Below are 21,169 nucleotides of genomic sequence, written 5' to 3'. Positions count from 1 at the left end.
TTTTTCTTACTTTTTATTTCGATCTTGAGGCGGGTTCAAGGTGGGGAGTGAGGAGGGATCTCCTCTCCGCTGCAGGTCCGTTCTGTTGCTTAATGTCTCAAGTCCCGTTAATTCGCCTGCGCTCTCGTTCTGAACCAATCGACAGCTGTCTACTTTCTAACTGGTATAGTTATTGACCAAATGCATTTAGTAAAATGTATTGTTTCCTAAACTGAATTTCTAATTGACCTTAAACTTTACAAGAAGGGTCGTTGGTGTTGATCTTGAGCAGCAGAGAAAGGAGCAGGTCGCCTGTCAGAGAAAAGCAGATTTGAAGGGCTTAGCAGAGACGTCACAGGAGCCCTGAGTACACAGCCGCCGCGGTGAACTCTGGGCTGGAAGGATGAGGGAGGGATGCGGGCCGGGTAGTACAGGTCAGTCCATGGAGCACGCTCCGACTAGAAGCATACTGATGGGGCTAGTGGTCATGCCTATGCTTTATTAGGCAACCATATACTTAATTTGGCTACCTTTTAAAAACGGTTTGGACCTGAGATAGGCTTCTTTTCAAGGTACTGTTATAATTTACCAAATATATTATATAACCGCGGGGTATGTTTGAAGGTAGCTGCCCTGACCTCAAGGCCTACATTTAAGTTAATAAAAGTATTTTTATTTAAAATATTTAAACTCTTTGGTTTCTTTGAAGTAGATATAATTATGAAGGTCATATTGTCAAAACATGTAACATTAAAAAAAAACGTGATGCCAACCAACAAGGTACTGTGTTTTATTCGAGACATTGGGACATTTTTTGTTGTGGAACCAATCCTATTTATTCATCCATGTTACCTACAAGCCAATCAGGAGGCAGCATCAGCAGCAGGAGCACCGCTTCATTCAGGTGTGAAGTCAATGATCTGAAGCTGGTCATGGCCAAGGGCGCTGCAGCCTCACAGACCGATCAGGCCTGAGCAGCAGTGTTTGGGACACATCAAGCTAGTTTTGTAAAATAACTACGTCTTGTTTTGTCTATGTTGATCTAGATCAGGGGTCTCAAACTCAACTTACCTGGGGGCCGCTGGAGGTAGAGTCTGGGTCAGGCTGGGCCGCATCAATTATTTCACAGAAAAAAGGAGCAAGACTGATCCAATCTAAAATAATGATCGGGCTATAATTAGATCACGTTGGCTATGTAATCGCTGACAACAGGGGACATTTCATAGTGGTTGGTGGTAACCGGGACATTTTAGCGTCCTTTGGCTTTTGTCGGGACTCAGGACACGCAACTCAAAATTGGGACTGTCTGTTCACCCTATCACAAGTGATAAAAAAGCGTGGCAAGCCACATAGCAAAAATGTGCGTTTGACAACTAACTAACACTTAACTTTGATGTCAAGTAGGGGGCCACAAAATATCATCCCGCGGGCCTCAATTGGCCCCCTGGCCGTGAGTTTGGGACCCCTGATCTAGATTTTTCGATCATCCATTTCATTGTTATAACACAGAGGTAACTTACCAGATATATTATATATATAATAATAATAATTTCAGGAAGGAGAAATTCATACAAGTGAACGTTTTCGTGTTCATTCATAAATCCATATAAATTTGATATGCATACGTCTAGTAGGCCTATTCAACTTATTGCCTGTCGAAAAATCTCCAAGCGGAAATGCATGCACCATTATTGTGAAAGGTATACCGGCCGGAACTGCGTTTGCCGTAAGAAGGTAAAGTGTCGTAATTCAGGGTATAAATAGTACACCGACGCCTATAAGGAAGTCCTTCTCGACTGTCTTCGATGTTGTGCAGTCATATCGCCACGGTGAGCTCAGTATTCTGATTCTTGCAGGTGACCATCGTTTAGCATAGTAAAATGCATGTATTCATACCTAAATGAATTCCATTCTTAGAATGGTTGAACGATGTACTTATTGTATTCTGTAACTGCTATGCATGCAGAGACTCGTATCACCACGTGGTGATCTTAAGGAAAGGTACATACTCCATTTGTGTTAATCTAGTTAATCCATCAGGGCAGTAATGCATCTTGTGTAAAAATGCTGCGCATTTGTGGAGTACCTACTCCACAACTTTTCTTATTTATCATTGTGAACTTGAGGCTAAGGCTAGCTACCCACGATGCTAGATCCCTGGCGTTAGCGAGAACTGCTCATAGAGCACATTTTTATAGTTGCATGGATTGCATTTGCATATTTGCCTTACCCACTTCTTTAAATCAATATCATACAAATGAATGGCCATATTTTCACTTTTTCAAAATCAAGTTTTCATGGGTGTTTCATTCTACTCCCAAGCAACAGAAATATAGATCTCTGTAGTTCGGTAGTACACTGGAGGGCCACTCAGTTTAGGAATGTCCATTCCCATTGGTCAATACCATAACTGCCGTGGCTAGACTGACTCAGGTTTAGCTTTCACTACGGCGCTTCAGTTGCTGTATCGTGACAATGAGGCCTGGCACATGCTAATTAGGTCAGCTGCGACTTGTTGCATTATTTAACTTGCGTTATGTTAAAGTGTTGCCCTTGTCTTTTCAGGATATTTTTGGAATTTGCGATGATTCCCAGAAGTTTGGGTGAAAGCCATGTAAGTATTGAACCCATGTTTGCTTAAATTTGTAGATTTGCGTGCTGCGCTCAAGTTGGGCCTTGATTCAGTGGGCTTACCTGACGTTGCTGTGCACAGATTAATCTCATCTCCTGCAACCCACTGCTGTGTCAATCAACAGCAGTGTTACTAAGAAGAGTTGACAATGATGTTCTTGTATTTTTTTCTTCATTCGGCCACGGCATCTTAAGAATTAAGATAACATTTTTGTATTTTCTTTTGTCTTTAGATCAACATGCAAGGTTCCCCTGGTAGTCATCTGACATGTTGGTAAGTTGCATGAAGTATGCAAGAAGGATGTTGTGTCGTAATGATTAGCTGAAATAGTTCAACTGCTCTGAGCTCGTGAATGACACTTATTTCTATGAACGACGCAGCCAAAATGTTGCTCTTCATATTCTTAAGAAATGTGTAATTTAGCATGCTCTTGTTCTGCAGGTCCCTTGATGACCAGGTCTGATGCCATGTGGAGCATCTCCTTTGAGCGGCCTTCTGGAAGCAGGAGTGCCATTGTCCAAGAGGCTTCATGGTAATTATGGAATGCTCAATATTTCATCCAAGTCTATGGTTGTAATAGGATTTATAAAGCACTATTTTTTTGGAGGTCCCTCAAAGACAGTTTACATCATATACAATACATATAGAAATCAAAATGCATAAATTCAAAACAAGGTTTGGAATAGGCAGGTGTGGTATGGGTGGGGAACGTAGATGAGTGATATAGGCTAACTCTCCATTCCTCATACTCTCTATTCTCTGTACTGAGGCCTATCCCGATGGACCCTCTACCATAGGGCCGTATCGTTGGAAATGCCTCACAGACTAAGCTGTAGTTTGCTTTACCCATGTGGTGACTATAATTTACCAGGTGGGATAAAACGACAGAACAATACAACTCCTTTTCCAGGAACGACACTCTTTGCTTTGTGCCAGGGGGTGCTTATGTATTAATTCTGCTTTCAACTTGTTTTTAGGGTCCCTGACGCAGGGAAATCAAGATGAAGTCTAATGGCCCAGGTGAGTGAACTACTTCTGGGCTCTTGTTCCTGAGTAAAGCACTGCAGTATCTGCAGACAGTTGCTTCTCCAACTGGTCTGTTCAAAAGTCGGTGCGAGAAGAACGCAGTATTGGCATCGTTGGTCTCCCTGCTGCCAATGCTTGGAGTCCTGGTAAACTTGCTGCAACACAAACTATGTAGGCAACCAATCTAGTAACTTCTATAAATTTATATGAAAGATGGCTGAAAATATGATATATTTGCACAGGCTTTGGACGACTGCATGTATATAGTCAAACAATAAGCTAATTTGGGTTGGTTGAATTGATTTAACAGCCAACCTGGATAAATTTGGTGTCTTGAGCATTTAACATTTCAATGAGTTGGGATGTAGTCGCAGCAAACTGATTTCAAAAGTGAATGGCCTACCCTTTCTTTAATTTGACATTTCTTAAATTTAAACAGTTTTAATGTCGAACATAATTTGCAAATGATTGCTTTAATGTCACTTCTCTATAGATGTCATGATACAAGTAAATATGGTACAGACTTGCTCAATTAGTTTATATTAAGATTTATGTTTTGTATACATGCTGAATTTTTAGTTAAATGAAAGCACTATCTGCTATCTGCAGCCAGGCGTGGCTTGGATTTTTATGTTCAAAGGTGTAACGGTTGAAATGTAGCGCATCATATTCTTGATCGATGTGTAATTTAGAATGTTTTTGTTCCTCAGGTCCATTGATGAACAGGTCAGACATGTGGTGCGTCTCCTTTAAGCAGCCTAGTGGAGGCAGCAGTGCTGTTCTCCAGGTGAGACCTTGGTTGAGAACTTGGCTGAGTGAGGTTTTTTTTTTTTTTCCATTCCTCACTATAATCTCTTATTCTCTGTACTGAGGCCTATCCCGATGGACCCTCTACCATAGGGTCGTATCGTTGGAAATGCCTCACAGACTAAAGCTGTAGTTTGCTTTACCCATGTGGTGACTATAATTTACCAGGTGGGATAAAACAACAGAACAGGTCAACTCCTTTTCCAGGAACGACACTCTTTGCTTTGTGCAAGGGGGCGCTTATGTATTAATTCTGCTTTCAACTTGTTTCTAGGGTCCCTGACGCAGGGAAATCAAGATGAAGTCGACTAATGGCCCAGGTGAGTGAACTACTTCTGGGCTCTTGTTCCTGAGTAAAGCGCTGCAGTATCTGCAGACAGTTGCTTCTCCAACTGGTCTGTTCAAAAGTCGGTGCGAGAAGAACGCAGTATTGGCATCGTTGGTCTCCCTGCTGCCAGTGCTTGGAGTCCTGGTAAACTTGCTGCAACACAAACTATGTAGGCAACCAATCTAGTAACCTCTATAAATTATACCAAAGATGGCCGAAAATATGATATTCATCCCTACATAGTTGATGCCTGGCCTATGAACTTTTGGAAGCATTTTTAATTAATCTTAGAAATTAGTCTTTGAAGTTTAAATGTTGTTCAATTTGAAACTGGAAAAATTCCCAACACCCTCAAATGTATGACTAGTACACTGGATTTAGCGATGGGTCTGCCTAGCCTTCGATGAATTGGGCATGTGTAATGAGTGCATGGACAGAGGCACACATGTAGTCGTCCAACAAAATAATTTAAGCAGATTGAAATAATTACAGGCTTATTAGTCAGATGGTTGCATTTAGTGTTTTTTTTTTTTTAGCCTTTTACTTTTGAATTGTGTTGGGCTGTAGTCGTGACAATGTGGCTGATCTGCTTCTTCTGGACCAACAGGCACAGCTACGGATTCACCCTCCACTGTGGAAGGAACACATGCTGGTGGCCGTCCTTCAGGTATTGAACACTTATCTTAATTCAAACCTAAGCACTGCATAGTCGAAAATACATGAAGACTCATCTGGAGGGTCTTAGTTTGAACTTTGTATTGGTCATTTACCAAGGCATTTAGGATCCTTGTTCCCATCTTGCTGTGGATATGACCATAAAGCAGATCTATTCCAGTGGGTTCCGCTAGCAACACTGCTGTGGACACCTGCTGGGAACATCTTATCTCAACGCAGTGTCCTCGACTGGCGTTCAGCCGTATGAGATGGCATGTCTGTCTAAGTGATTACTGATGAGCAACTTGTATTTAGTTTTAAATATTAAACATGAATGTGTTATTACAGGTGGTGTCCAGACTGACATACAACACGTGGATCGTGGCTGCACCGTCATAGCAGTTCTAGATGTAGGTATGAGATGGTATTCTGAGTCCTGAACACCGGACCATTTTTCAAAGAGGGACAGTGACTATCCCAAGTCTGTTCCTTACGCAATGGTCCCAAAGCAATTGCTCTCTGCTGATGGTTGTACATTGGCTTTATATAGCTTATTTCTCATCTTCAGGAGCAACAATATTTACAGTTTAAGTGACTCAAATGTATACCCTTCATGGCTTTGTATGTGTTCTTAATGTGCATATCTTCACATTTTGCAGCTTTCGTTGATGCTTGAAGAGCAGACCAAGAAATGAAAAGATCGACTAATTCTCTACAAAATGATCATGTCATGTTTCTGTCAGTTACAATAAAATGAAATGGAACCAAAACGTGGCCTTATTTTCTGATTCACTTCAAGTATAATGCAATTTTCCTGAGAACTTGTTTGTTTTGCTGAAATGAACTTCTGCATGACTGAGTACAGGTCACAGCATGTCGTTATTTCTTAGCATGGTGAAGGGGCATTTGGAATTCGATGCTTAATGCAAAGGGTTCATTAATTCATTTGTTCGGTTACATCATTTGTTCGGGCTGGCGAAGAAGGCTGGGTGACTTCCGTGATCTAAAGCAAGTTGCTTTAAGTCAGTCCTGATGACGGCACCTTGAGTTGAGTACATGGACGGCAACCTGGGGTAGCGTCTTGAGTTTTAAAATATGCCAATGAGGTGCAGGGCGCTTCTTTCTGTAATACAGTCTGCATTTAATGCTAGACTATTTGAGACATTCAAAATTAACTGCGCCAATTCAAAGCCTTGATGGCGTCATTGGGGTGCCTGCTTCGCTCAACGGGGTGCGGCCGCCTACGTGTCGCTTTTCAGGGAATCTGCGTCTCGTTGCCCTGGCAGAAGGACATGGGCGTCTCAGACATCGACATGAGCGTCTGACACACCTACACTCAGACGTGGACCTGAGCGTCTCAGGACAAGGATTTGCTTGTCTCGCTATAAACGACTTGTAGCAACGTCCGCCAAGCCGCAGATAACCACCAAATCGTTGTGCAATGATTTGGTGTTTTAATATAAGGAGCAGATTAAGATTATTCAGACATGCCTCTCCTATGGAAACACCATTTGCGCTCAAAGAGCTGATCCCTCGTGTACACAATCTCACTCAAAGTCAGAAAACCGGATTGCGAGAACCTGTTTTCTCGCCGACCCCACCCCACCCAGGGGCGGGTTGGGCTGGGCATGCACACGCAGCTCTGTGGCGTCATCAAACCCCTATCACACACGGTTTAGGCCATTCAACTGCAGGGAAGATGTGCAAACACAGAACAATGGATAAAATATTGCATCGTAAACACAGGGCACTTAACATAACCGTCCAAAGCAGAGCTCCCCCCCCCCCCCCCCCCCATGCAGATCTAGGGTGGGCTTTAGTGCAAAAAACACGTGTCAACTTTTGAGCTCATAAATATTTCCAGATGTGGAAATTATTGCTCGTCCTCTATAAATATATATCCATAACAAAAGACAATCAGGATATGGTGTAAATAACATTGGCAAGGTCGAATGTTCTTATATGTAAGGTCCCATAAGGTGTTAGTCTGTGATCTGGTCCCTAAGCTCTTCCTGACTGACGCGGATCAAGTTTTTTCTTTCTCCAGCTTGAGGGAGTATCTAGGAATGCAGCCAGCCAGTCACAGAGGAATGGGAAACTGAAGAGAGAAGGAACATTTCGCTCACGGAGAAAGAAGGACGGTTCAGACTCCAAGCTAAAACAACCCAACATCCAACATGGTTCAGGTAAGGATTCAATCTTTATTCGTAGTAAACTAATAGGAGGATTGGTCCGGTTGAAGTACTTCTAGTTACAGTCATTTCCTGGTACTTGTGCTACTATTTAACAACTTTATCCCTTGAAGTAGCCGAAGTTAAACGACTTCACACTCCACCCAAGTTTGGTTTGGAAAGATTTCATGAACGCAACATGAGTTTCTCAGTGCAGAATATTAAGCCCATTACAGTTTATCGCGTCGACGTTAGATCATCTTTTATTTCTCAATAATTAGATTTGGTCTGCTTAATCCAGCTGAACCAAGACTACATAATAAGTGACTGTGCGCCAGCGTGTGGACGAGGAGACGGTCCTAGTGTGACTAGGGTTCTGAGCTGCAGGTCAGATCTTCTTCAGGACAGAACCGGGCGGAGGTCCTAAAGCAGACCGAGGCTCCACCGCCTGCGTGGAGTTTCACTCCAGGACGTCCCGAGACGTCCTAGCTACCGATGGTCACAATGTGACAGACCCCTCACAACAACACTGCTGTCAGAAACAGTATTTTATTCAGAGAACAAACACATGGCGATAATTGATTTGGATAGCAAACTTAAGGATCAGCAGAGGCCTGCTCTCCAGCCTCACCCCAGGTTAGGGCCACCAGGCTGTCTAGTAAACCTGAGCTCACAATGCAGAATACACTCAGGGATTCGCTGATGAATCGATGGAGCTCCTCATCTGAACTATTACATTAGTAACCCAGCATTTTGGGTGTTTTAATGACTTTACAGTGTGCACCGTCTGAAATGTCCTCACAGGATGTTGTTCAATGGGATGGGATTTGAAGCATCAACAGAAAACTATTTATCACAAAAGGCCTAGCTCTGTACATACTAAGTGTTAGTTATGCACAACTGTATTTCATAGGCCTAATAAAAGCCATGTTGGACATGCCAGATCCCCTATTAAAAGTGGAATTGCCAACTGACTAATAACCCCACAGCAGCAGTTTACTTTTTAACCTGTTATACAAGTATGGATTACATATGAGGAGGGTGGGGCCGAGGTTAAATTAGAGTTTTTGATACCTTGGGAACTGCCTTGTAAAACCTAAGCCTAAGATTAATACACCCATGTGGATTTTCTCATGCCAATCCATACGTTCAATAAAGCGTGGTTTATGGGTCTGGAAGTACATTAAAAGAGTAGGTTCGCCCTTATTGATCCCACGTAATCTAATACACTGGCCATCTACATTTTTAGACCACAAAGTTGCTGAACTGAACATAATGCTATGTGTTAAGGTAATTATTTAGTCTATTGAAGATGGTCATCAACCATCTAGCTAATCAGGGTTCTGATTAGTTGCAGATATATTTAACTCAATGTTGACAACAGAGACAGCGTCCAATCAAAAACAACATTTAATGATGGCATTAGCACAATTGTCGAGTAAAAGTATTTTATTCTACAAAGTTGGTAGCCTACAGACTCTTTGACCTAGTGTGTGCATGCGCATGTGTGTGCGTGCGTGTGTGTGTAGAGGCTTTTGACTGTCATTCACATTCTATAGTTCCGAGTCATACCAGAAAGGAACACAGAGATGGACCATTGTTGCTTGTGCATCAAACGTGCATCAATCAAATATTATTATATATAACAGATTAATGTTATTATTTATTACATTATTAAGTACATGGTCATGGGAGTAAAATTGCAGGTGTGCTCACTTTGTCATCAGATCCGTTGGTTTGTGTTAGCTTGTGCGAAAGCCCACTTAAACATCGCTATGTTTGAATGGAATGCGGCCGGTCTTTTTGCGTTGGTGCGGCTTGTTTCCAAACTTAAAGTCACCCACATCCTGCTGCATCCAACACTACGGGCTCTTCTTCTGGAATCATCCTTTTTAACCACTCATCTTCTGCTTCTTCACCTCTCCGTAGTTCACAGATCTCGAGAAGGCCATCTCTACAATGGTGGACGAGTTCCACAAGGCTGGCAGTGGAGCCACTCTGAAGGCGGATGAGTTCAAAGGACTGGTCTCCTCCCAGATGCCCACATTGGCCAAGGTAAACCTCGTCACCTCACCCCCCGGTGCCTGAACAACAGGTCAAATAGGCCTTTTCTAGACCCAGGTCTGACGCACCATTATGTCTATGTCATAGCTGAATTGAATGGTGTGAATCTTTATTTGTATTGTATTTAGTCCCCTCTTTCACAAGCAAGAACCGATGAATACAGCAACATCATCATCTTAACATAATTAAGAACACTGACACAGTTCAATGGCGAAACTAAGCAGAGCCAACTAAATAATGATCACAACCCTATAACTACGATACCTCAAAAGTCATGGGTCAATGGGTTTAGCCTGAAGATCGAGTAGTGTGTCTGCGTTGGCGTCGGTGTCGGTGTCTGTGTCTGTGTCTGTCTGTGTGAGACACAATGAGAGCACCAAGGTGTGGTTTTCAATTGCGCAACACCCTGTCTTCCCCTCTCCTTTAAGCATGTGCGTTGGCCTGGCTCCGCCTACCACTGATCCCAGCTGTAGGGTGTGGTCTGACATCTTCTGCACCGCTAACACCCAGCTTATGGGAGCTGCACTCACAGATGGACTCTGATGTTTGAAAAGTAGTATATTTAAGGAGCAGTACAATGGCAGAATACATTCAAACACTACTCCAGAGAATGGAGATTCAGAGGGACATATTGGAGACATTTTAATACCCTCAAGTATCAAAACAGAGTGTACATTCTCAATATGAGCCCACTTCATGCTTAGTGCATGATCCTGTTTGGGTTCATCTCAAACAGCCGTGGTTTTAGTTGTCCGGAGCTGCTGTAGATACGATTCAACTGTTGGAAAGAGAGAGCAGAAGAGAGAGGGAGATACTGAGACTAAACCAAAAGACGTCCCCTCCCTCTCTACTCCCTCCCTCCCTTTGTCCTCCCCCATTGAAGTCTTGAGTTTCACTCACCTTAGATTGACTGGTAAGCAGGTTCTCCTGAACCTATTGTGGAGGAGAAATCCTGGGTAGTCAGAAATGGAGCGGAAGCGGTCTAAAATTGAGGTAGTCTCATACAGAGGCGGGCACAGTCGAATCGAAACAGATGTTCTCACTGTGCATTTCACTGACTAATAGCTGACAGATGGCTATGCTATTTCAAAGGAATCAATCAAATAATAACTCTTAAATCTTAGCTTATCAACTTTTTAGGAACACTATTAATGTTGGATCTCGTAGTTGACACACAAATAAGTAATATTGTTTGGTTAGTTTTGGAGTTTAGGGTGTCAACCTTTTATTAAGCTTTGTTTTATAAATTGAACACCCCACCCTGTTCCCTACAGACCGTTGGCACGGACGCAGGATGGAGCGACATCCTCCAGAAAATGGGCGTGTCTGGCGACGGGGAGGGCGTGTCCTTTGAGCGCTTCTGGAGTCTGATCCAATCACAAGCCACCCAGCAGCACGGTCTGCTCAGCCTTGACAAGGTGTCCAAATGCAGTTGCATCGTGCTGTAAGGGCCCGGGATCCGGCACCTTTACCATCTATTCATCTCGGCTTAGCCATCCCAGCCTTTAACCATCAGGCCGTCGGCAGGGCAGCAGTAACCCATTAGTCCCAGGAGAGGACTAGCTCCCTGCTAGAGCCTGTACAATTTGCCCTTTCTGATTTGCAATAGTGAATGGAACCAGTTTCAGATGTTTACAATTTTAAATTTCCAAAAACACAAAAACCCAATTTACAAGAAATTACAACATGTATTGCAACAAACTGTATTTAACCAGAGAGAGCCATTCCTGTGGTATAGTTTTGTTTGGTTTCTCTATAATGCAGGCTTCCAGCATCATGAACTACACCCTTTCTCCGTCCACCCTTTCAGCGACTACAATTTCTTTACATAAACATATCTGAAGTAAGCATTCTGGTTAATTTGAGGCAAACCTTTGCATTACATGTTCATTAAATGACATCCAGCAATAATCAAGTTTACAGTATTTTCTTTACTTGAGCATTAAAGCTTTAAGATAGAGGTATATTGTGATGAACCCTGACGAAATAAACAACAGATCATGCATATTGGAGTTCAACTCAAATGCAATTTGGGATTATCTCATTTAAGTGTTAGAACTTGATTGAAAGGCTAACTAATTCCTTCGCCAAATTTGTGTACAATAGAAAGTTTTGATTTGCATTGTGTTTGTTCTTTTGCTCCTCAATATGACTTTTAATCTGTATTTATACAACAATGTTATCTGTGTACTGGCCAATGTGACACCATAGGATACCTTACAACATTTATTAAATAAACATTTGAAGAAAGTAAAGTAGCCCAAAGAATTTATTTTTGGTTTAAATGATATGGATGTCTTCAAGCTTTATCATTTCATCAAATGTGGCAATATGAAGATATTACTGCAAAGGTTTCGTACAACACTCGATACTTGTAGACATGCCTGAATATTACAGTTTGGGCAAATTTGCATTTTTGTATTGTTTATACAGTTTCTTGATATCCAACCTTTCTTTTAATACTCAATTACATCCTGCACCTTTATTTCATTAAAGACACACACACACACAATAATATTTTTGTAATCTTATATACTGTGTTTACAAATGCATAAGTCTCACCATACAAGTTATCGTTTCACTTATTTAAACGTCATAATGCATCAGGTGCTTATTTAAAAGCCCCAGCCTCACAAGAAACATTGCATACATGTCTGACAGATATATCAGACATGAGCTGGTAGTGGTATGTAATCCAAACCGTATCATACAGAGGCGAAAACATTAAACTGCAACACGTATTCTCACTAAGCATTTCATTCATTAATAGGTAATGGAAGGCTAGGCCATTTCCAACCAATAACACTTAAATAAGAACTCTAAGTATGTATAGAGTTAATCAATAACGTGATCCAATCTGGCAACATCAAAACTGTTCATTCACAACAAAAAAAACGTTTTTTTTATTCAATGGCCAGGGCTTGTCTGTTTCCATGGTCATCATTGACAGGGAGGATGACCGCCCCATGTGTCCCACCTACCTCCAAAGGTGGGGTCTCAGAGGAGAAAGGCAGGCTGCTTATGTTGACCACCGCCACTAAAAGTAGTGACCTGTGGTTGCCACGTCACTGCTGTTGCAACTGTGACGTCTGCTAGAAGAGTCCTTGAACTTTGACGGATTCAAACGCGATTCGTCCCTCGAGGGAGGACACAGCCTGTGGATGCTGCCGAGAATATGTGTGTTTGTGTGTTTAGTGTGGGTTCCGTGGAGTGTGTCATGAAATACTCTCTCCTCTGCGTTTTGTAAAAGCAGTCATTTGGAACATAGCGAAGGCCTGACTCAGCTTCCTGCCCACCAGTGGCAGCGTCTCCAGTTTCTATGAGCACATCATCAAGAATGATTTGTTAGAATGCCTTTGGTCTCAGGTTCTACTGTCAGCCAAATTGTTTTCATGTGCGTCTCATAGTCCTCTGGGATAAAATCAGGAGCACGCCTTCTTTCATTCTCTTGAAGTAAAAGCACCAAGGGATTCTTTCGTTCACGTATTGTGGCCACGATTCTTGGGGGAAAACATGTGTTGTTATGACTGTCCTACCATGTTTGACTCATGTTTGATGTGGTCAAACTGGGATTCATTTAAATAGCTAATCAATAATTCTGAAATTGCAATTGCACATTCTCAAATATCCTAACATGAATCTGAAGCTGTACTGGCCTGTCAGCTTAAATGAAGAGATTGTGTGCCAATGTCTCATTCAGGGAGTTGCTGTTGTGTAGGCCAGATACTCATTGCACACCATCTACATTTATTCCAACAATAATACGAGGGGGTTATACACAATATCGGGCAAGGGGTTAGTATTTTCTTCTTTTTTGTTGTTCTTGATAACAGTGGGGGTGGGTGCATATTTAAATTTCGACACTAGATGGCGATAATGGGATTTAGGCCGGCTAATTGCACCGTAGAGGAAGAAGCCCTGGAGCGGAAGAGAAGAACCGCCATCTTCGTGAGGTCCAGAGCGTCAGCGCAAAGGTCTTTACTGCAATATTCTCACCTAGATATCCGTTGTAGTTTCAGTAGTTTCCGTTCATGTTTGACTGTATGTGACAGAGCGTTGCGTCCAACCCATAAATATATCAGGTACCACGAAAAGCCTAGTGTGGGTCATGTTATTGCTCATTAACAGTGAGCTAAACCATTGTACCAGCACTAAGATGGAGACCACGACGTAACATGTTGGTCATTACACATTTATGTCGAACCGTCACATATTAATGGTCAATTTCAAAATATCCAATAGCTAATAGTTTCTCAAGTGCAAGTTATTTCACTGAAAATGAGCACTGGGCGACCATCGGCCAACTAGACAACCGGTACCAACATGCAGACAACCAGTACCACCATCATGTGTCATTATCCTGGGTCACTGCAAGTCAGGTCATTTCCTTAAAGGAGACACAGCAACGAATATCTTTTGGTTGTGACTTTGATTTTTTTCAGTTGAATGTCTCTGTTTTAGCTAATAATTAACCTAGTAGCTAATTGTATTGAATCACACGTTGTGTTCTACGTTGGATTGCAGATGCCTCGACATTGCTCAGCTGGAGGCTGCAAATCTCGCGATAACCGTGAAACTCGCAAGGCTGGCATTACTTTTCACAAGTAAGAACTATGAAAAATGAAAACCCTTGGATAACATCTGTTATCATTTATGTATCCATAATTTAGAGAAGTGCTATTTAATGTGTTCTGTGGATCTCCACAGTTAGAAATGACAATTTAATATGGTCAATAACTTTATTTTTGTTCTGTCTAGATTGCCCAAGGGAGCCAGCCGAAGGAATTTATGGATTACAAATTCACACCGCAAGGGTCTTTGGGATCCCCAAACAGACTTTGTTTACTTCTGCTCAAAACACTTTACTCCAGAAAACTTTGAGCTCACTGGTTACAGGTCTGTGATTTTCAGATTAATATGTCATTTTGAATTGTGTAAAGTTTGAATTGTGAGGAACTATTGCTAAAGCCTCATGAGATCGTCCCAGTTTTGCGAGTTCACATTCTGTTTCTCTGGCGGTCTGGCCTCCATTTTGTTTAAAGCCCTCTCCATCCAACTGGCTCATCACGAGATGCACCATGCTGCATTTTCTTGTTCAACTTACTATTAAAAAAAGCAGCTTGCTGCGCGTTTTTCATTTATTTTTACTAGGCAACCACCAGGTCACAGTTCTCAGACGAGTTGCCTCTTAATAAGTGATTGGACAAGGGAAAAAATGTGAATAAACGCTTCACTCTCATTGAAAACGCCCCCAGGCTACAGAACATATTCTGCCTAATCAGAGACCAATAATGTTACAAGAAGAGCAGAAATCTGCATAGACGACTTTTCTCAGATTACAAAATGTTTCTGCTTTACTTTCAACCAGATTCGGCCAGTTTACTAGCAATACTCTGATTGTCTGAATCTCTGAACAAGTTACTCATATTTGAATATCAGGATGGTCTCATGAGGCTACTATTGCTGGGACATTTAGTCAAATGTATCTGCCGTGGTTATCCTCACAGTGGAATCCGCAGGCTGAGAGAGGATGCCTTCCCTACCGTGTTTGATGCGTCGCTGGGGCCCAAACGCAAAGGGCCCGGCCGCCCTCGGAAGAAGGAAGCGCTTCATCTCAGGTCCATATACTTTGGTTTCTTCCTAAAAGTGTGGTCTCGTTTCATTTGTTCTCAAACGTTTATGAAAATGTTCAAGTAAACGCCTCAATCGTGGTCACGCCTAGCCTATAGTCAAATGCAGATGTTTAATTTTGAAAACTGACAATATGAACAAAGAGGTTCAGGGACAACAGAGTGTAAGTGTAATCCTATGACTATGCAGAGAGGCTTTTTGTTCCTGTCCGTTATTGAGCGGTCGTAGCAGTGGCTCATGGGGAATAATTCCACACGCCCTGAATCGTTTGTGGTTGTAACTCTACGAGCTCGCTATTCTATCTTCCAGACAGAAGCCACCGGTCGCAATCAAAGAGGACCGCGTGGAGGCTGAGAACGGGGAGGACATCCGAGACCCCCCTCCGTTGAAGCAGGAGAAGGCCGGTCTGTGTGCGGAGGCCGATGTCTTCCACCCGCCGGCCTGTTCGGACGAGGCCGTCTCCGAGGCCCAGCCCGTCTCCTTGACTGACAGCCGTCCCTCTCCTCCGCTTCCCCCGCCCGTCTCCCGTCCCGAGAGCTGTCCCTCTCCTCCGGTCCCCCGAGAGTCCCCGCCCGCCGAGGGCCCCGCCTCCCCGTCCCGCTACATGCGGCGCCTGCCCCCTGCCCCCGGGTTCTACCTGCGGAGGGAGCACAGCTACGCCCAGCTGTGTCCCCTGCTGTGGCGGCGGCGCTGCGAGCGCGCGGTGGACTGCCTGGAGAAGGCCCTGCGGCAGCTGAGCGCGGCGCGGCGCCGGGAGAACCGGCTGCGGAGCACGCTGTCCCGGCTCCGGGAGAAGCGGCTGCGGGCCGCCGGGCCGGACGACGGGCCGAGGGCCAGGAGGGGCTGGCTGGGCGGCGGGCGGCTGAGGAGGGCCGGCGCCCAGGCCGGGGCCGACGACTCGCTCTGGGCCCAGCCGGAGGAGAGCGAAGGGGAGATGGAGAGCGAGGAGGCCGGGCTCGGGGAGCACGCCGGCGGGGAGCCCACGGAGGACGAGGACGTGGGGGAGTACTGTTTCAGCTGCAACAGAGCAGGGGACGGCTGCTGCGACAGAGAGCCGCGCCCTGTTTCCAGGGCTGCAGATAGAAGGGAGCGCTCCGGTGCGCGCAATGGCGTGGCGAGGTCTCAAGAGGAGGGCTGCAATTGGCTGCCGCTCCTCAAACCACCCGGAGGTCACAAGGACAGGTTTATAAATGGCGACGGGCAAGCCCTCATTCATGAACACCAATTGAGTTCTCCAGAGTTAGTGGTGAGCACTGACCATGTGCAGCTCATGGTTCTGGAGGGACCGCTCGGGGACAGGTTTAAAACGAGCCATCTACAAAGTGCCTTGAAGCTGCCCCCCTCCCGGAGCCTGCTGCCGAGCCAGGCTCAGGCGGGCCTCCAGCGGGTGTTCTCGGGCGGGGAGCCGCTGCATAGCTCCCAGGGCCCTGACCCACAGCCGGCTCTGGCAGACTTCGGTGCCGTGGTGGGTCAAACCGAGGGTGCGGCGTTTTACAAGGAGCCCTGCCAGCAAGTGTTTTTTGTGCAGGAGAGCACAGAGGGACAGCTGTTGCTCGTGCCCGCCACCACCCAGGACGGATTGAAAGGTGTGGACAGCACTGAGGATGGGGCTGGAAATATGCAAACTATACTGGAGCCACACCTGACCTTCCAGACGGATTTAGGGGTGGTTCCAGAAGACATGCCGAACAGAGGCTTGGAGCCGTCCAACGGGAATGTTCTAGGTACAGTCGTGAGAGAAGATGTGAGGGAAAAACTAAAAGAACATTTGGAAGGTTTTCAGCTACAGCTCAGTACTGAGTACATCACTTGAAGAAACATGGCATTGTCAGTTTCATATGGAGCCCATTATTTTTTTGTTTACTATATGATAAATGATAGGATATATGTATATATTTATGTATGTATGAAATATTTAATGAATGTTTGAGTGTTTCTGAGATGTTTGCAAATAATTGACCTAATAAACCTGAAATTAATGCCAAAATCAATGTTATGTTTCATGCTACACCAATTATAAAGTAAATGGAAATGTTTGACAAAAATGGGTTTGCTTCGTGTTCTGAAGCAGCTCTCCAATCGATCATGGCAAGAAATTGTTGAGATTGAATCCCCAGCGACCCCTGTGGTGTTGCTCGTGGTAGGAAGTGTCAAGGCAGTCACCTGGAGAAGGGTTGAGTTCATGGTAAATAACATCAATAGGGAACCTGTGTTCAAGCTCTTCAGAACAGGAGCGTGATTTGAGGACCAAGGATGTTTTTAACAGCGATCCTCAACAGATATGTTAGGTTCCAGGAATACAGTACCGGCTTAAAGGAACCGGGTTCGAGCCTGCGTTTCCACAGCCTCCCTCTCGTCCTTTTCAGCAAGGTTTCTCACCCCATCCTCTGGATGCATTTAATTGAATTGGTCCCATTGAACTAAAGGGTCTGCTAAAATAAATTGCTCAATAGCAGACTAAACAGGATATGTTAAATATTGTTATCCTTTGTGATATTATTATTGTAATACCATTTTATATTTAAAGTACAAATAAAACGCCTTCAATATGATTTGTAAATACTGTTGGGATATAGGTTTGGAGTAGAATTGGTCTGAAAACTCTACTCTTCAGGACAACTATGATGTGACCAACCGTCCAATCATCCACCAGGACACGTGCTGCAGGTCAGTCGGGGTTTGACGTCAGACGTGGGGGCTCCCTCCCACCTGTCCTCCCGAAGGTCCGCCCTCCATGCGTGTCCACAGTGGATAGGCATCCCTGCTGCTCGGGGTTGCAGGCATTCGGGTCGAAATGGTGGTCAGAGAGAGCCAGCGTCCCGGTACCAAGAGGAGTAGAGCCGTGGAGGGGCTTCAGAGGGGCAGAACTATGGAGGGGACTCCTCCGAGGAGCAGAACTATGGAGGGGCCTCCTCAGAGAGTCGACGCGAACATCGCCCTGATTGGAGCAGAAGACGTGGGGAAATCTGGTAAGTTAAAACATGCATGCATTCTTTAACCAAAAGAACGAAAAGTGTTTCAGCGACCCATGAACATCGTCACTAAGCCATGTGTGTTTCCATCCTCAGCGCTCACCGTGCGGTTCTTAACCAGAAGATTTATCGGAGAATATGGAGACATCGGTACGTTCTACTTCAGTACATTGCCTATTTCATAACTGACTGTAAACTGACTATCTTAACTCACCTTCACTGTGAAATCCTTCACACAGAGTCGATACACAGCCACTGCGACATGATCGATGGACGAGAGATCTGTTTCAACATCTGGGACTCCGTGTGTCCTCAGGTGAGTCTCGAGGATCCGGCCTCCAAAAGGACCCCTTATAGACGGTCCCAAATCGAAGTCACTGGTTACATGTCCGACCACATCTTTCTTCATTGTAGAATGAGGGCATTGCCGATCACAACATCACCAAACAGCTTCAGTGGGCGGACGGGTTCATCCTGGTCTACAGCATCTGCGATCGCTCCAGCTTCTCCGTGGTGGAGCAGCAGGTGCGGCGTCTCAGGGGACAGGCCCGGACCAGGGGGGGTCCCGGCGCAACGCCCCCCATCATTATCGTGGGAAACAAGCGGGACCTGCGGCACCGCCGCACGGTGTCCAGCGAGGAGGGCCGGCTCCTGGCCCTCACGGCCGACTGCGGCTTCTTCGAGATCTCCGCCGCGGAGAACTACCACGGCGCGCTGCTGGCCTTCCACGGCATGCTGGAACTGATCCGGGAGACCAGGGCCCTGAAGAAGGGTCCTGCGGGCATCAAGGGCATCGTGAGGAGCGTGTCTGCGGTGTTTGGGAGGAGACGGAACGACGCGAAAGACGCGCAAGACTGAGCTGGGATCCGATTCAATATGACCGGACAATTTGAGGCCGTGGGGATCCCGAAATGTAAAAAGTGAGAATGAAAAATGGAACTTTTCCGCCAGTGAAGACACTATGGAGTTTACGCCGACCCGCTGTTGCCGTTGTTCATAACACCTGCTGATCCCGTGGGCCCTGACTTGTAAATATCGACCATCTTCCAAACCCTCATCAATCATCAATCATCAAAACCCTTCCGAAAGAAAGACTGTTTTAACTCCTATCCTTCTCAACAACGACTTCTAAACATATAAAGACGCATCATGAAATGAACATTTAGCCTATGACAATGTTTTAACAATGTTCGAATTTTATAAGACGCAATTTTTCCTTATTTTTTTGTAAAAACCAGGCATACAAAATGTGAATCTGTCAAATGTTTGTTTATTTATTTTTTGAAAATTTGACCCAGTCCTGTTCAAATACAAATAAAGAATAATAATGCATGTTTTTGCTTTGAAAGTATTTGAACATTAAAAGATTACTCGAGCCAGCCATATAGCCTGCATGCCTTCACTAACTCGTTGTTCTCATTTGGAGAGTGGCCATGCAAAGACCTCATGTGCACAACAATACCACCTTGTATTTGACTATGTGAGCTGAAAGCTGGTCCTCTGTGCAGCAGTCAGGATGACCGCCCATTCATTCATCACCCCACTGTAAGCACAGGTGCATGGAAATCTCCAACAGCTGTATCCATTGGAGCTGTTCAGCTCGCTGTTTGGTTTGAGCAGCTATGCTGCAAGGAGCCCACCAGGCCTTCAGGCTGCAGATGGTACCATACAAGAAGAGGAGTTCTAATTATCTCCTTGCCTTACCTCTGAGAATACTTAACCAGGGGCGTCCTGGACAGACAGCTGGACAGCCTCTGTTGGGCACTTCTCTTTTGTATTTTCTTAAATGGTTAGCCCTGAACCGTACCAGATAACACTCAAGTCTTGTGGCAGTATAGATTTCCACTCCTGGGTGAACTGCAACAGGCCCACTCCCAGAAGGGTCATCAGAGGACAGGACACAGGCGCTCAGAACACATATGAGCCTGCTACACCCTGGTTGGTCCTCCGATGACCCCTCGATAACAACCGACTCCAACTGGGAGCTAACTGGTCCCACTGGGAGTAGGTTGATTCCATCCTATTCAAAGTTGAATTACCACCATGGCTTTTATCTTTGTACATCTGCTGAAGCAAGACAATATAACATAAGAAAACAGCATTCAATACATGGAGACAACTCGGCACAACTCATTTAACTACATTAGATAATACTGTAAATAAAGTCAATGAGAAAGCTGCATTTTTGGCAAACACGTGCAGCCAGTGAAGAGTTATTATCACCAATACTCTCGAGAGTTTTCAAAAAAATTCAACAATATTGTCAAAAGGTTGGTTAGGAATATTTAGCAAGTACTGCAAGGCAAAGGTTGACTGAGTTCTGGACCCCAAGCAGAGAAGCTAATTATTAAACTCTGTATTTAACACACAATAGATAGCTGAAAGTGTGACCTGATTATATTGACAATGTTGGTGGTGTAGTAGGTCTGATTATATTAACCATGTTGGTGGAGGGTGTAGGAGTATGTATCTATGTATGTTGGCTTCATCACGTTAAATAAATATGTTCAATTTAGGTTTTTGGAAAATAAATCACATCAACTATGGGTTAAAGATTACTCTACCAAGGCAAAACGTAAATGTCATCTCTGGCGTATTAAATGATATGACACATAATATGTGTAAACATTGTTTATAGAACACAGTGAATGTACTCCTATTTTGAGGACTTCAGTGCTTTAATAATTCACTATTTACCCCTAAGCCAATTTTATTTTGTATCTGAAGAGCTGATGACTTTAAAGTCCACACAAATTGTTCTAAAATTAGAACCTGATTCTAACTGAATTCAGCAAATCCAGTGGTTCACATTGTGTGACAATTGTGTGATTGGTCTGTCTGTCTGTCTGTCTGTCTGTCTGTCTGTCTGTCTGTCTATCTATCTATCTATCTATCTATCTATCTA

At 44.3% G+C, this 21,169-nt stretch overlaps 3 protein-coding genes and 1 long non-coding RNA gene across 5 annotated transcripts; all 4 read left to right on the top strand.

Annotated features, from left to right (window-relative positions):
- Nucleotides 1-1,772: 1,772 nt before the first annotated feature.
- LOC307085250 lies at nt 1,773-6,191 on the top strand. 2 transcript variants are annotated; one of them, XR_013812355.1, is made up of 10 exons: nt 1,773-1,808; nt 2,545-2,593; nt 2,844-2,884; nt 3,053-3,143; nt 3,589-3,631; nt 4,348-4,424; nt 4,719-4,764; nt 5,380-5,439; nt 5,775-5,840; nt 6,086-6,191. It is a non-coding gene; the product is annotated as an uncharacterized lncRNA (long non-coding RNA). The 2 variants fall into 2 exon arrangements; XR_013812356.1 differs by having other exon boundaries at nt 5,775-5,836; nt 6,086-6,180.
- Nucleotides 6,192-7,486: 1,295 nt separating this feature from the next.
- Nucleotides 7,487-11,916, top strand: s100v2 (S100 calcium binding protein V2). Its single transcript, XM_079749016.1, has 3 exons — nt 7,487-7,612; nt 9,527-9,652; nt 10,936-11,916. The coding sequence occupies exons 1-3, from the start codon at nt 7,604-7,606 to the stop codon at nt 11,107-11,109; spliced, it is 309 nt and encodes a 102-aa protein (XP_079605142.1). The 5' UTR covers nt 7,487-7,603; the 3' UTR covers nt 11,110-11,916.
- A 1,709-nt stretch (nt 11,917-13,625) lies between these two features.
- thap7 (THAP domain containing 7) lies at nt 13,626-17,129 on the top strand. Its single transcript, XM_079749954.1, has 5 exons — nt 13,626-13,635; nt 14,186-14,265; nt 14,420-14,557; nt 15,169-15,279; nt 15,602-17,129. The coding sequence occupies exons 2-5, from the start codon at nt 14,186-14,188 to the stop codon at nt 17,103-17,105; spliced, it is 1,833 nt and encodes a 610-aa protein (XP_079606080.1). The 5' UTR covers nt 13,626-13,635; the 3' UTR covers nt 17,106-17,129.
- A 957-nt stretch (nt 17,130-18,086) lies between these two features.
- LOC307084599 (ras-related and estrogen-regulated growth inhibitor-like protein) lies at nt 18,087-19,122 on the top strand (the record flags this gene model as incomplete). The annotated part of the gene is made up of 4 exons (XM_079749035.1): nt 18,087-18,261; nt 18,361-18,414; nt 18,504-18,580; nt 18,679-19,122. The coding sequence occupies 4 exons, from the start codon at nt 18,087-18,089 to the stop codon at nt 19,120-19,122; spliced, it is 750 nt and encodes a 249-aa protein (XP_079605161.1).
- Nucleotides 19,123-21,169: the final 2,047 nt, after the last annotated feature.

The sequence above is a fragment of the Pollachius pollachius genome (assembly GCF_949987615.1).
Source record: "Pollachius pollachius genome assembly, chromosome: 13".
Lineage (NCBI taxonomy): Eukaryota > Metazoa > Chordata > Actinopteri > Gadiformes > Gadidae > Pollachius > Pollachius pollachius.
The sequence above is the reverse complement of the archived record's forward strand: the minus strand, read 5'-3'. Positions and strand labels throughout refer to the sequence as shown.

What these genes read in the sequence shown, in the direction of transcription:
- s100v2 (XM_079749016.1), top strand. An exon ending in AGATGCCCACATTGGCCAAG is followed by an intron (nt 9,653 to 10,935) that starts GTAAACCTCGTC and finishes TGTTCCCTACAG; the next exon opens with ACCGTTGGCACGGACGCAGG.
- thap7 (XM_079749954.1), top strand. Translation starts at nt 14,186, where the DNA reads ATGCCTCGACATTGCTCAGCTGGAGGCTGCAAATCTCGCGATAACCGT. An exon ending in GCTGGCATTACTTTTCACAA is followed by an intron (nt 14,266 to 14,419) that starts GTAAGAACTATG and finishes TGTTCTGTCTAG; the next exon opens with ATTGCCCAAGGGAGCCAGCC. An exon ending in AAGGAAGCGCTTCATCTCAG is followed by an intron (nt 15,280 to 15,601) that starts GTCCATATACTT and finishes TCTATCTTCCAG; the next exon opens with ACAGAAGCCACCGGTCGCAA.